The sequence below is a fragment of the Vicugna pacos genome, chromosome 19 (genome assembly GCF_048564905.1).
Source record: "Vicugna pacos chromosome 19, VicPac4, whole genome shotgun sequence".
NCBI classification, from domain to species: Eukaryota; Metazoa; Chordata; class Mammalia; order Artiodactyla; family Camelidae; genus Vicugna; species Vicugna pacos.
In genome coordinates this window covers 23,533,835-23,548,266 of record NC_133005.1, presented here as the reverse complement: position 1 = coordinate 23,548,266, position 14,432 = coordinate 23,533,835, and the positions used below count along the sequence as shown (strand labels likewise).

The window sequence follows — 14,432 nt, the reverse complement described above, 5'->3', positions numbered from 1 at the left end:
TTTGTATCTGCTAATCCCAGACTTCTAATTTATCCTTCCTCCCTCCTTTTCCCCTTTGGTAACTGTAAGTTTGTTTTCTACATCTGTGAGTCTGTTTCTGTTTTGCAAATAAGTTCATTTGTATCATTTTTTAAGATTTCACATATAAGTGCTACCATATAATACTTGTCTTTCTCTGTCTGACCTAACTTCACTTAATATAGTCATCTCTAGTCCTTCCATGTTGTTGCAAATGGCATTATTTCATTATTTTTTATGGCCGAGTAGTATTCCATTGTATATATGTATATATACCACAACTTCTTTATTCAATCATCTGTCGATGGACATTTAGGTTGCTTCCATGTCTTTGCTATTGTAAATAGCGTTGCTATGACATTAGGGTGCATGTATATTTTTGAATTAGAGTTTTCTTTAGATATATGCCCAGGAGTGGGATGGCTGGATCATATGGTAAATCTATCTTTAGTTCTTTAAGGAATTTCCATGCTATTTTCCATAGTGGCTGCACCAAACTACATTCCCTTCAACAATGTAGGTGGATTCCCTTTTCTTCATCCCTCTCCAGCATTTATTATTTGTGGACTTTTTAATGATGGTCATTTTGACTGGTGTGAGGTGATACCTCATTGTAGTTCTCATTTGCATTAGCTCTTCTTTATATGTTTGGTAGAATTTCCTTGTGAAGTTGTCAAGTCCTGGACTTTTGTTTGCTAAGAATATTTTTATCATGAATTCAAATTCACTACTAGTCATCAGTCTGTTCAAATTATCTATTCTTGACTCAGTCTTGGTAAGTTTTCTCTTTCTGTAAATTTGTCTGTTTCTTCTAGGTTGTCCAGTTTGTTGCCATATAACTGTTTGTAGTGTTCTCTTATGATTTTTTGTATCTCTGTGATATTGGCTGTTATTTCCCCTCTTTCATTTCTTACTTTATTTTTTGAGTCCTCTCTTTTTTTTTCTTTTCTTTTTTTCCTTACTGAGCCTAGCTAATGCTTACCAATTTTGCTTCTTGCTTAAAAAAAAAAAACCTCTTGATTTCATTGATCTTGTCTATCATTTTTTGTCTCTGTTTATATCTCTGATCTATATTATTTCTTTATGTCTGCTGATTTGGGCTTTGTTCTTCTTTTCCTACTTCCTTTAGATTGTAGGTTAGGTTTTTTATTTGTTATTTTTCTTATTTCTTGAGGTAGGTTAGTATCAATACAAATAAACTTCCCTCTTAGAAGTGCTTTTGCTGCTTCCCAGAGATTTTGGAAAGTTGTGTTTTTGTTTTCATTTGTCTCAAAGTAATAATAATAATTAGACAGGCTCTTTCCAAGGTCTGAATGAATATTTTCCCTTTTCTACTCCTCCACTTCCAGATTGGAAAATTACATTTGAAGAAAGGAGTTTGCTCAGCTTACATTAAAACCACGGTAAGAGTGAATCTCTAGAACAGATGATGCAGGGCTTTATAGGACATAGTAAAGGCCATATGGTTTTTTTAGTGTGGAATGTGGAGTCTTGGAGGGTTTTAGATTGAGTTATGACAAGGGCATCTATTTAAAAAAAAATCCCTCTAGCTTGTATGGTTTCTCTCCACTGTTTCCTAAAAGGTGGAGGGAGCTAAAGGGAGGCTTATCGGTTCAGGGATGCGTGCTCCAACTGTGGATGTAGGGACATCGGGATAGTAACTGAGAAGCCTGAGGGAGGCAGGCTGTTCCAGGGCCCACTGTACCCGTGGGCAGCTGAGAGCACATCTAAGTGACATGTGTCCCAGTTGATAAGAGGGAGGAGAGAGTCCAGAGCTCTTCTTCATTTGCTTATCACCTCGCCAGAGCTGAGAGTCCTTGGGCTACCTGAAGTCATGAAGCCGTTCTTGCTAACTTTGGCTGCGCTGGTGCTCTTGTCCCAGGTCATTCCAGGTAACCTAGACCTTTGCAGGGGAGCATTGGAGGGATGGAGAGTGGATCTTGGTTGGGGGCTCTCCAGGGGTTGGGAGGATAGCCTGGCAGGCGGCAATGTGCAACACCATGTGAGCAAGAGATATAAGCCCCCAAATCCTGGGTTAGACCCTGTCCCACCGTTTACTAGCTCTGTAGCCTTCCTAGCAAACTACTTGGCTCCTCTGAATTTCAGTTGATTGATTTATCAATTTTAAATAATAAATCAAGTTGAGAGATCAACATTAAACACACTGAAATTTTGGCGTGCAGCAAATGTAACGTTGTTGTTTTTTTAAACCCCCATAAGAGGGGAACTGCCAAACATTCATCTTCGCCAATAGCAGGTGCCAAATCTTAGGCAGCAGGTGTAACCTCCAGACTTTCCCTCAGTGCCCCCAGACTTCATTTCTTTTGTCAGCTGTAGGGGTCAAGGGCAGGAGGTGTGGTGTGTGAGGAGGAGCATGGGGAGGGAAGGGGAAGCAGGAAAGAAGGGAGGCAATAGTGAGCTTTTCTCACAATGTCCCTGAAATCACTTGGATTTTGCACTATTCACACCTGTCTTAAGTGAGACAGAATCTCAGAACGAGTGCTGCCGATCTCTGTCAACCCCTATGCTGGAGCCATGGAAATTTTTAAGGGGAGAAGGGCCTTCATCAAATTTGCCCAGCCCCAGGTGCTAGCACCATCCCTTCCTTCTCACCTGACAGAAACTTCCACCCCCCCCCACCCTCTAGACATCTCTCTAACCTTTCCACGGGGTCGGGACGTGGGGGTGGGGATTGAGAATACTCTGGACTCATACCTTGTGTCAGCTCATGGTAGACACATACATGAAACACCATTCAGGTGGGGAGGAGGGAAGAACCTCTCAATCCTGGGTGAGAACATACTCCATCACATAATAGCTCTGTGAACCCCAGCAAGCCGCTTGGCTGCTCTGAGTTCCAATTTACTCACTTTTCATTTTGAAATAATATCTTAGGTTGAGGGGTCAACATTGACTACACTGAAATGTTAGTGTACAACAAATGTAGCTTCTCTACTTTTTGTAACTCATTGGAGCTTTCCCAGGGAATTTCATCCTACTGGTAAGAACGTCAGAGGCTGGAAGGGACAGAGGGAGTGCACATAAACTCAGGAAATAATTGTATCCACCTTTTCTGGTTTAAAATAGATTGATTCATTCTGCCTTGAGCAATTGTTTGGTCTTTCAGTGTTTCTCCTTTCATCCTCTCCCCTTCTCCTTCCCATGATGGCAGCTGGATTTAGGGGCTTGTGGATATGTCATTACTTAGTTAAATAATTCATTTTTTCAATAAACGTTGTTGAGTGTATTCCGTGTGTCAGGTCTTGTGATAGGTGCCTGAGATAGAGGGCTGTCCAACCAACCAATCAACAAAATAACCAACCAAACAACCAACCAAGACCTCTGTCCTTTTGGAACTTACACTCTCTGGGAGGAGGCAATGAGTACAGTAAGCAGGGAAGGGGCTAACAAGCATTAGGGGGATGTGGATGTGCAATTTAAAAAAAGATGTAAAGGGAATTCCTCACTGAAAAGCTGACATTTGAACAAAGGCTGGAAAAAAGTGAAGGGGTAGCTGTGCAGGTATGTTGGGAAGAACATTCATTTATTGGCTGAACTACTTATAAAAGATATGCTTCTCTTCATCTACTATTTGGTTACCTTGGGGTTTAGAGGGTTCAGAGAGGAGGGGCAGGGCAAATGCTGGACTCTATCTTTGCTCATCAGTTTGCGAGACAATGAATTCATTTTCTGGCAGCCTCTGAGGCTGGGCAATTAGCTTTTCTCAAGTATTATCTTGAACTCATGATTCTAAGCCACAAGTCCAATCTGTTGAAATAATCCCCACTGAAGCACAAATTTTCCTATTCTTGACCAATGGGAATCTCTTCAGTTTAGCTCCTGGTATGACAGAATGTTTTTAGGTTCATCAGATGAGAGAATTAGAATATCCCATAATTACTCATTTGATTTCTCCCTCATCACATACGCAATAGTTTTAGTAAAATAATACCAATACCACCAAAACAACGTGATTACTCAAACTAGTTAAAATTTCTGCATATGCTTTAAACATTCTCCCATTTTTCATTGTACTATATCTCTATTTCAGAAAATATAGCCATTACATTCTCTGCTGCCTCCTTTTAAACCTGGCTTAATTATAATTCTGTAAATAATATTCATTATTAGTCCTGTGTCAATGCCCCTCTAATTTTGTTGTCTAAAGCTCTTTTCCTATTAGACTCTTAAGGAGGCTCATGGGAACAGTATTTCTTACGTTTCAGTATGTGGATACCAGTTTGGTTTTGTCCTTTTTTTTTTTTGGGGGGGAAGTCAGTTTTGCTGGATGTAACATTGTTTGCTTACTTTTTCTTTCCTTGAGTATCTTAAATATGTGATACCATTTATTTCCTGACATAAAACATTGTTATCAAAAAGTCTAAGTATAATTAACAAGGACCTATTTACTGTATAGCACAGGGAACTACATTCAATATCTTGTAATAACTTATAATGGAAAAGAATCTAAAAAAGAATATCTGTGTCTGTCTATCTATCTATCTATCTATCATCTACCTGTCTACCTGAATCATTTTGCTGTACATGTGAAACATTGTAAATCAACTGTACTTCAAAAAAATCTAAGTATGGTTTAATTTTCTTTCCTTTATATCACCTTGTATTTTTTTGGACCTAAATGCCCAAAGCATTTTTTCTCTTTGATGTCCACTAATTTTACTAGAATATGTCTTGTCTTGGATGAATATTTTCAGATATGTTGTATACTCCTGCCATACATGTTTCAAATCTTTTTCTATTTTAGGAAAATTTATTGAACATACTTTGTAGTATTTGTTCTGTTCCCTTGCTTTTGTTTTCATCTTTTATAGTTCCTATTATTTGTGTGTTGGATTTCTTTTACCCGTCATGAATATTTGTAACTTTCTATTGATTCCTTTTTCTCTCTTTCTTTTTGATTAAAACGTTATCTTTATCACTCTGTATATTTCTTTTAAGCCATTATCTGTTGCATTTATTTGATCGTGTCTTCCTTCTAGTTTAATCTTTACTTATGAAATGATTTTTTAAAGTTTATAATTCTGAGGACCTGTCATGTCATATCTGAATTTATTTAATGCCTATGATTTTTAAACAATATTTCATTTAATCCCAACAAGAAGTCTCTGAAGCAAGTGCTGTATCTTCTTTTTAGGAAAGAGAAAATTGATGATCTGAGAAGGGAAGTAATCTGCTAGAGGTCTTCCATTTGGCTTGTGGTGTAGACAGATTTCAAATCCAGCTCTATGAGTTCCAACAGTCTATGTTCCTAACCATCATAACCCACTGAACTTGTGAGAAAGAACATTCAAGAAGGGCTGGGATTAGGATGAGGTGTCCAGAAAGGATGTGAGACTATATCATATACTGTTCTATAAATCTAGAGATGACTCTCCCAGTTTCAACAGTGTATTTTTTTTTTTTTTTGCTTGGCTGTTGGTCCTCTCAAGCCAGGACTTATTTCCCCATAGAACTGATGCCGACTCCCTTCTTTTTTTTTTTTTTTCTCTTTGTATTAAGCAGCACTGAAAAATGCTGGAATCTTCATGGCTCCTGTCGTGAGAAATGTTCCAAGAATGAAAAAGTCTATGTTTTCTGCATGAGTGGTAAACTGTGCTGTGTGAAGCCCAAGTTCCTGCCAAATGTATCACCAAAGCCAATTCGTACTTGAAGCCCGAGGACACAGAAATGAAGATAACCCTGCCCTGAGCTTGACCTTAGCAGATTCCTCAGTTTTATTAAAAGACCTTTGGCTGACTTCTGTGTTTGTCTCTTAGTATACCTAATCAAACTCCAGTGAAAGAGGTGTGGGCAAGGAAGTATATATTGGAGAGGAAACTGGACCTACTATGTGCTAGGTAACATTTTAACAATATTATTTCTTCCAATCCATGAACACAGGATAGCTTTCAATTTCTTTGTCTCACCTTCAATATCCTTCATTAATGTTTTATAGTTTTCAGGCATTGGCCTTTCAGCTCCTTGGTTAAGTTTATTCCTAGATATTTTGTTCTTTTGATGTGATTTTAAGTAGGATTGTTTTCTTGCTTTTTCTTTCTGATAATTCATTATTAGTGTATAGAAAAGTAACAGATATTATTCTGCATATTAATCTTATATCCTGCAACTTTATCTAATTTATTATTAGTTCTAATAGTTTTTTGGTGGAGTCTTCAGGGTTTTCTGTATATAATACCATGTCATCTGCAAGCAGTGACAATTTTACTTCTTCCCCTCCAATTTGGATGCCTTTTATCTTTCTTGTCTGGGTGCTGTGGCTAGGACTTCCAACATTATAATAAATAGAAGTGGTGAGAGTGGACCTCCTTGTCTTGTTTCTGATTTTAGAGGAAAAGCTTTCAGCTTTTCACCATTGAGTATGATGTTGGCTGTGGGTTGGTCATAAATGGGCTTTATTATGTTGAGATATGTTCCCTCTATATAAACTTTGATGAGAATTTTTATCATGAATGGATGTTGAATTTTGTCAAATAGTTTTTCTGCATCTATTGAGATGATCATGTGATTTTATTCTTTGTTTTATAAATGTAGTGTTATCACACTGATTGATATGGAGATATTGAATCATCTTTGCAACCCCACTTTATCATGGTGTCTGATACTTTTTATATATACTGTTGAATGCAGTTTGCTAATATTTTGTTGAAGATTTTTGCATCTATATCCATCAAAGATGTTGGCCTGTAATTTTTGATGAGAACTTTTAAGATTTACTGTCTTAACAACTTACAGAAAGATTTTAAAAACAAAAACCTAGATGGAACTCAATATATCAAACAGATCAAAATGAAGCTGCTCAGCTTAAAGTGGGAACTGAGAAGGAAGAGACCAGATCCCTACCTTCTTAGCCTCTCAGTTCTCTGATTTTGACTTGAAAACCCAGTCTAAGTATTTTAGATTTGCACTCAAGGACTTTAAAAATCTTATGACTATGCAATTCTCCAACATTACATGGTGCATGAACTCCTGGCCGTAGCTGTAACCATGCAGTATTTTCATTGTCTCCAAATGGCTCTCAAGCATTCCTGCCACCATTCCTCTGTTCGCATGGCTCCCCTACCTGGAATACTGTCTCATGCCCTCCTCTTATTCACCGTTCCCCTGAAATCTATCTTCCTTCACAACTTGGAGAGAGCTTCATGAAGCCTTCCCTAACCATCCTGCCCTTTGTTGACTGCCCCCATGTTTCTGGCTTTCTGCATTCTAGGCTCATGGTAGGATTCACTTCTTGGTCTTCTTGTGGTTGGATGGGGCCATGTCACCATTGTAGGCAGTGAGTTATGAACTATACATTACTTCCAAGGTCAGGGCATATAACAGCCACTTCAAGGCCCTCCATAGTTCTCATTCTCTCTGCCATGGTGATTAGCAACAACTGGTGGCTAGCGAATAAGTCTGTGATCCACAGTGAGAAGATATGGAGCAGCATCTCTAACAAACCAACAATGGATATATGCAGCATCAGTGTAAATTAAACCTTTGTTCTTTTTTAAAAATATTTTTATTGAGGTATAGTCAGTTTACAATGTGTCAGTTTCTGGTGTACAGCACAATACTTCAGCCATATAGGAACATGCATATATTCATTTTCAAATTCTTTTTAAACATAAGTTGCTATGAGATAATTGAATATAGTTCCCTGTGCTGTACAGTATAAACTTGTTGTTTATCGGATTTTGTGAATATCCTCCTGTATTTCGAAGCTAGAGACATTCTGCCAGAGTTCAGTAGGTGTTCTGTGCAATTCAGTAGGTTTGCAGATGTAATTCTTGGTGTATTTATGGGAGAAGGCGAGCTGTGAGCCTTTCTACTCCACCGTCTTGACTCCTTCCTCTAAACTTTTGTTCTTATAAGCCACCAAGATTCTTTTTTTGGGTTACTGCATCATAACCTACTTTATCCTAATATACTTGGCTGTTAGGGACAGTATCCTATACTGCTCCATATTTCTCGTGCTCAGTAGAAAGCCCAATACATAGTATATGCTTAATCAAGTTTCAATTTATTTCGCAAACATTTCTTGAGTGGTTTTGAAAGGACATGGTGTTCATTTACAAACGCTTGCTTTCCTTTTCCTGAAGACAGGAGCATGGGAACCCTCTTAGACACTTCTTCCTCCACTGCCTCCCCAGCACCTCAGTCTGCAGTCCATAAGAAACTCAAGATGGCCTGAGTAGTTTCAGATGGGGGCAATTAAACGAGGACATTCTAGGAGGGATGAAAACATGACCTGACATGGTGAGATCAGTGGTTGGTTCCTGGGAAGGAAGACAATGAAATGAAGTATTGAAAGAAAGAGCAACGTCTTGAAAAGTTTAGGTAACAGTAAAGATAAGAAGCTAGGGAAGACATCCTGGGTGGAACAATGAGTGCTAGGAGCAGGGATAAGCTTGGAAACACTCTCTGATAAAATGCTGGGAACCGTCCTTACCATCTTTCATGAGAGCTCGAACAGAATTACATTGTATACACTCCAGACACAGAGGGTGAGATCTGTCCTTGAGCTTGGATTCTGAGTAAGCACTCTTAGTCTTAGACCTGAGACTCAAAGTTTTGAAAACTTCAATCTTGATTTGAAAAAGCATAGTAAGCAGATAGATCTCTGAATCACTGACAATCCTTGTCCTTTTTTTTTTTTTAAATTGAATATTGACTATGTTGACAAGGAAGGAGAGCCAGGGGAGATTTAGGGAGGAAAGAAGTTAACTGTCAAATGCTCCAAGAAATCAAGGAAGGTGAAAATTCATAGTTAATAACATCAGGGGCTTCCTGCAGGCCAGGCACTGCTCTGTGTGCTTTACAAGTATTACCTCATTTAATCTTCATGGTAAACCTCTGAGGTCAGTAATATTGTCTCCTTATTAGAGAGGACAAAACTGAGGTTCAGAGACATTAATTGGCTTGTTCAAAGTCACATGGCTAATAAGTGGCAAAATTTGAACCCAGACATGTGTGTCTTCAAAGCTTATGTTTTCATTACCCCACACAGCCTCTGATGAGAGACTGTCAAACATCATTTCAAGTAACTTCAAAAAATCCCCAAAAAACCCAGCTCACCCATTGCCATTGCTAATCACATTTAGCACCAGAAGCCAGAGAGTTGAAATGTAATAGAAAGTTAGTAAATCTCCAAGCCTTATTTGAATCAGTTAGTATCATTTTCTTTTTCCACATACCTCCAATATCTCCCGCCCCTAAAAACTATAAAGAAGTGAAGTGTAGAGGTATTCACTTTCCTTTGATGCAAGAAGCAGGGAAAAACCAGGGGCTGGTGGCAGAAATCTGAAAAAGGAATGGAAGGGTCCTGGGCAAGATGTAATGACTCCACTGGATGCATAAGGAAGTTCATTTTCTAGGCTAGGCACACTCCTACTAGGGAGGCTTATGGTCCACACTGGGTCAAAACAAGAGTCAACGGCCAGGCAGGAGACAGATGCAGAGTTTTCTGAATCTCAGACACCACCTTGTCTTGCACGAGGCTAGAGATAGCAGTAGGACCCACTTCAGGCTCAGGGAGAGGTAAATAGTGTGGAGTGAAGGACCACAGCACTGCAGGAGCCTTTTTAAAGGGATCAGGCACATCAGATTGGCCTCAAGGCCAGGTTTCCGATTACACCTTCAGCATGGGGACTTTGGGCTCCTGAATATTTCACAGCAAAATCCATTCATCAGTGGACTTCCTGCAACCTTGTCTGGAAAGCACACATTCCCACAGAGATTATCTCTAATCTACTCATTTCCCCCCACCCCCGCTCTGCTTGCATAATTTTCTTTGCTCCTTTTCTTTTCTTACTTTATAGGCATTCACCTCACTCATTAAGTGTATATGACTTCACGCTTGGCAAAACAGAAAAGCTCAGATTTGCAGATATCAGCAAGGGGGGTAGTTATATTGTTTCCTGTCCTTTTACAGTGGTTTCTCTCTATTAGCTAATGAATCAGATCCTTTTTACCCAGTCAGATTATTTACTTGGAGAGCTTTGAATGAGAGCCACGGCAAAATAGTTGGTTGCAGCAGAAACGAGGAAGTGGAGATGCTGAAGCTTAAGAATGGCGGACACCCCAGAGATGGAGATGACTGTCTATGGCTCAGGAGTGGGGGAGTCCCTTTTTAGCTTGTGAAGCTAAACGAAATGAAAAGACAACTTACAGATTGGGAGAAAATGTTTGTAAACAATGAGACTGACAAAGGCTTAATTTTTAGAATATACAACAGCTTATACAATTCAATAAAAAAAAATCAACCAATCAAACAACCCAGGCAAAAACATGGGCAGAAGATCTAAACAGACATTTCTCCAAAGAAGACATATAGATGGCCAACAGGCACAGGAAAAGATGCTCAACATCACTAATCGTCAGGGAAATGCAAATTAAAGCCATGGGATAACACCTCACACCTGTCAGAATGGCTATCATCAAAAAGAACATAAATAGCAAATGTTGGCAAGGATGTGGAGAAAAGGGAGCCCTGTACACTGATGATGGGAATGTAAATTGGTGGAGCCACTGTAGAAAACACTACGAATTGTCTCAAAAAATTAAAAACAGAACTACCACAGTGGGAGGGTACAGCTCGGTGGTAAAGTGCATGCCTAGCATGCACAGGGTCCTGGGTTCAATCTCCAGTACCTCCATTAAAAAAAAAAATAAACAAACCTAATTACCTTCCCCCAATTAAAAAAATAATAATAAAGTAAAAAAAAAAATCACCTGCCATATAACCCAGCAATTCCACTCCTGGCTATACATCTGAAAAAAAAAACCCCAAAAATATTAATTCAAAAAAATCTATGCACCACAATGTTCATAGCAGCATTATTTACAATTGCCAAGATATGCAAGCAACCTAAGCATCAATCACAGGTGAATGGATAAAAAAGAGGCAGTGTGTGTATATATACGTACACAATAAATACTACTCAGCCATAAAAAAGAATGAAAATTTGCTATTTGTAGCAACGTGGATGGACTAGGAGGGCATTATACTAAATGAAATAAATCAGACATGGAAAGACACTTACTGCATGATATCACTTATATGTGGAATCTAAAAAAATACAGCAAACTAGTAACTATAACAAAAAAGAAGTGGACTCACAGATACAGAGAACAAGCTAATGTCTACAGGTGGGGAGGGTGGGGAGGGGCAATATAGGGGTAGGGGAGTGGGAGGCACAGACTACTGGGTATAAGACAGGCTCAAGGCTGTATTGTACAACACGGGGAATATAGCCAACATTCTGTAATAACTGTAAATGGAAGGTACCCTTTTAAAATTGTATGAAAAATAAAAATTAAAAAAATTAAAAAATAGTAAAAGCATTTCCCCCTTCTTGGCTCCCCAGTTACATTATAAAACTCTTCAAAGGCAAGGCTGTGTCTTCTCTTTAACTTCTCTTCCCCATCTCCTGGCCTCCCCTGGAAGCGCAGAGGAGGGTGGTGTGTCCAACAGCCATTCAACCAGTGTGGTTGATTACTTGTCTACCTAATTGTAGATGACTGTTCCCTTGCTGGTTCACTGATCATGGCTCTGCCACACTCCCTGGGGCAATAAATACCAGTCTGGACTGCCCAGAATGGAGACCTCTGTCTGTCTTGCCAGCCTAGAAGCCTCCTATCTCTACCTGAGCCTTCATCATTCATGAAATTCCTTCTTCTGATTTTGACCGTTACCCTGCTCCTGGCCCAGGTCACCCCAGGTAACCAGGATCTCTCCCAAGGGAGAGTGAGTCAGGGAACCTGATGCATATTCAGGAAACTCTGGGAGCTCTAACAGCTTGGGCTGGGAGAATGGCCTTTGGATAGCTCTCCAGCCAAGGGGAAGTTTGCATTCCCTAGTACTGATTTTTCTAGTGTCATTGGGTGACCACTCTAACCTCTTTTTGGTTGGCTCTGGTGAAGCTGAATATGATAATGGAGTGGCGGGAGGGTACATGGAGGAGACAGACCTGGACATAGACTATAGGGGAAGTAGGAGCTTTTCCAAGGACATTCCTTGCGGGAATTTGAATTTTGATCGATTGTTGACTCTATAGAAATGGTTCCTGAATTTCTGATTGAGGATTTGGATTCCACTCTCAATGTATCTGTGCTACTTTAGGTTGTAGTTTCCCCAGAGCAACGATTCCTAATTATCTTCGCTTGTTAAGACCAGTAAAAAGCCCTGGGATGTTGTGGAGAAGAGAGTTTCACAGATACTCAAGAAGACTTGAGGATGTCCAGATGGGTGTATTTCAGATTCCTGTCTTCTTTTGTTGGTAGGGTCAGAAAAGGGTTCCCAAGGGCAAAGGGAAAGGATTAAACCTGAGCACCTGTGTACCTTATAATATGTGGGAGATGAAACCCTGGAGAGAGGATCCCCTCTTGCCTCCTCAGAGGGAGCTGGCCAGGGAGGGGAAGCTGCCTAGCAGGTCCCAGGCCATGGAGTGGGGAGAACTTTGGGATTGTGCCTGGGGACACAAGTGGGAAAAGAAAAGATAGTGCCTATAATCTCCCTTAAACCCGGAGGATGTCTTGTGGGGGCTTCTCATATGCCTCCTAATTTCCCTTATTACTCTCTCTTCTACGGGGCTTCGACCTCCCCCTTCCCCAGCCCTCTGCTTACTTCAAGACTGACCTGCCCTCTCCTTCTTTTTTTAAATTTCAGCCATGAAGTGTTGGAGTAAGCTGGGAAGCTGCAGAACAAAGTGTGAAGAGAATGAACTGTTCTATATATTATGCAGGGATGAGACTATGTGCTGTGTAGATCCCAAGTACGTACCTGAGAAAAACGGTAAATCCTCAAATGCATCTGGAAGATTGGCATAAACTTCTGTGGCCTGACACCTCAGCCAAAGTTGAGTCTATCATCATTGGACCCTACGGTTCTGTGAAATCATTCTTGACTCTACCCTGTTTGTGCCTGGCAGTTCTAACCGGTTATATTTTATTTTGAAATATTATATATATATAATAAATAAATAATATAAGAAATAATTAATGAAGGAGGGTGCACATGGGTATTAGGGAGAACAGGATGGACTAGTAGATGATCATAATCGCAGTCTTATACATAGCTCCTAGTCTGCTGGCCCACAGCTGGTCCCAGATGGTGTAAATAAGGAATGTTCATTCTATCCATTTGATCTTTGTTTTCTAGGCCAGCACTGCCAATAGAACTTTTTGCAACAATATAATTGTTCTATCTTGTTGTCCAATATAGTAACTACTAGCCACCTCTGGCTATTAAGCGCTTAAAGTGTGGCTTGTGTGCCTGGGGAACTGAATTTTTAATTTAATCTACACTTTAATTTATATAGCTAATGTGGCTAGTGGTCACTGTATTGGACAGTGTAGCGTTAGAGTCTAGAGATGTAAGGCTGAGGCAGGCCCTGGGGCTCCATCTCTGGGTATTTTAGGGGAAGTCAAGGAGACAAGGAAGGACCTGCGATGAATGCAAGAACCTGTTCTTAGCCTGCTGGTTCTCCTTCTCTACTTTCACACCAAGAGCTGCAACTCTCCCCTGGTAACACTCGCAGTTTTGTCCTGTTAGAGACTCCAGGATTGTGGAATTCACCCTGGAGAGAGTTGGTATCAGGCCCCGTGTAGATTCATGCTGCATCTCTTTTCTCTCCCCCTAGTCAGGGCTGCATGATATTGAACTGCTGGTTGGTACTTTTCCAGGACTGGGTTACAGTTTTACTGTATCCAGCTCCATGATTTGGGTCACAGCCCCAAGTATTCCCAACCCATTGTTACTTATCTGACTAATCAAAGAGAACTTGATTCTTTATCCTGAGTTGGAAAGTTCTGTTTGGAGTCACCTGTCTACTATCTAGTCCCTTCAATATGAGAACAGTGAACCTGGCCTCAGCCTCATGGCTTGACTCAGTCATCCTTTGCACACTTTTTGATGAAATCTTCCACTTTAGTGTCCAAGTGTCACTGACGCTGTCAAAGGAAGAGCATTGGATTCAGGATCAGAAGAAGATCTGAGTTCAAATTCTTGCTTGATTACATATCAGATATATAACCCTAGGCAAACCATTTAATTCCCTTTTGTTTTATTTTATCATCTCTAAAACAAGGACTTATCCTACCCAAAGTACAGGGTTATCATGAGAATTAAATGAAATAACAGGAAAGTGCCCAGTACAGAGTCTAGCACACATTTGTTTCCAATAAATGTGAGTTGAATCTAGATTGATCTGACCCCCTCAATTTTCTCCTTTTAGACCCTGCACAGAAATACCCTGCCTGTAAAAAATTATAGATCCTCCTTCCCCAATTTGTCCCAACTCCTACTTGCCAGATTGAATCACTCTTAAAAGTAGATGAAGCCATTGATCTCACTGCTTTTTCACTCAACCTCTCATCTCAACCTCCTGACTCCACTTCCCCCTGTACTCAGG

General features: G+C 40.0%; 1 protein-coding gene across 1 annotated transcript; it reads left to right on the top strand.

Annotated features, from left to right (window-relative positions):
• The first annotated feature begins 1,762 nt into the window (after positions 1 to 1,762).
• LOC140687266 (beta-defensin 36-like) lies at positions 1,763 to 5,775 on the top strand. Its single transcript, XM_072943579.1, has 3 exons — positions 1,763 to 1,910; positions 5,201 to 5,204; positions 5,542 to 5,775. Exons 1-3 carry the CDS (start codon positions 1,853 to 1,855, stop codon positions 5,687 to 5,689), a joined length of 210 nt encoding a protein of 69 aa, XP_072799680.1. The 5' UTR covers positions 1,763 to 1,852; the 3' UTR covers positions 5,690 to 5,775.
• The last annotated feature ends 8,657 nt before the right edge of the window (positions 5,776 to 14,432 follow it).

Bases quoted from the DNA above. Each gene is read 5' to 3' on its own strand.
- LOC140687266 (XM_072943579.1), top strand. From the start codon at position 1,853: ATGAAGCCGTTCTTGCTAACTTTGGCTGCGCTGGTGCTCTTGTCCCAG.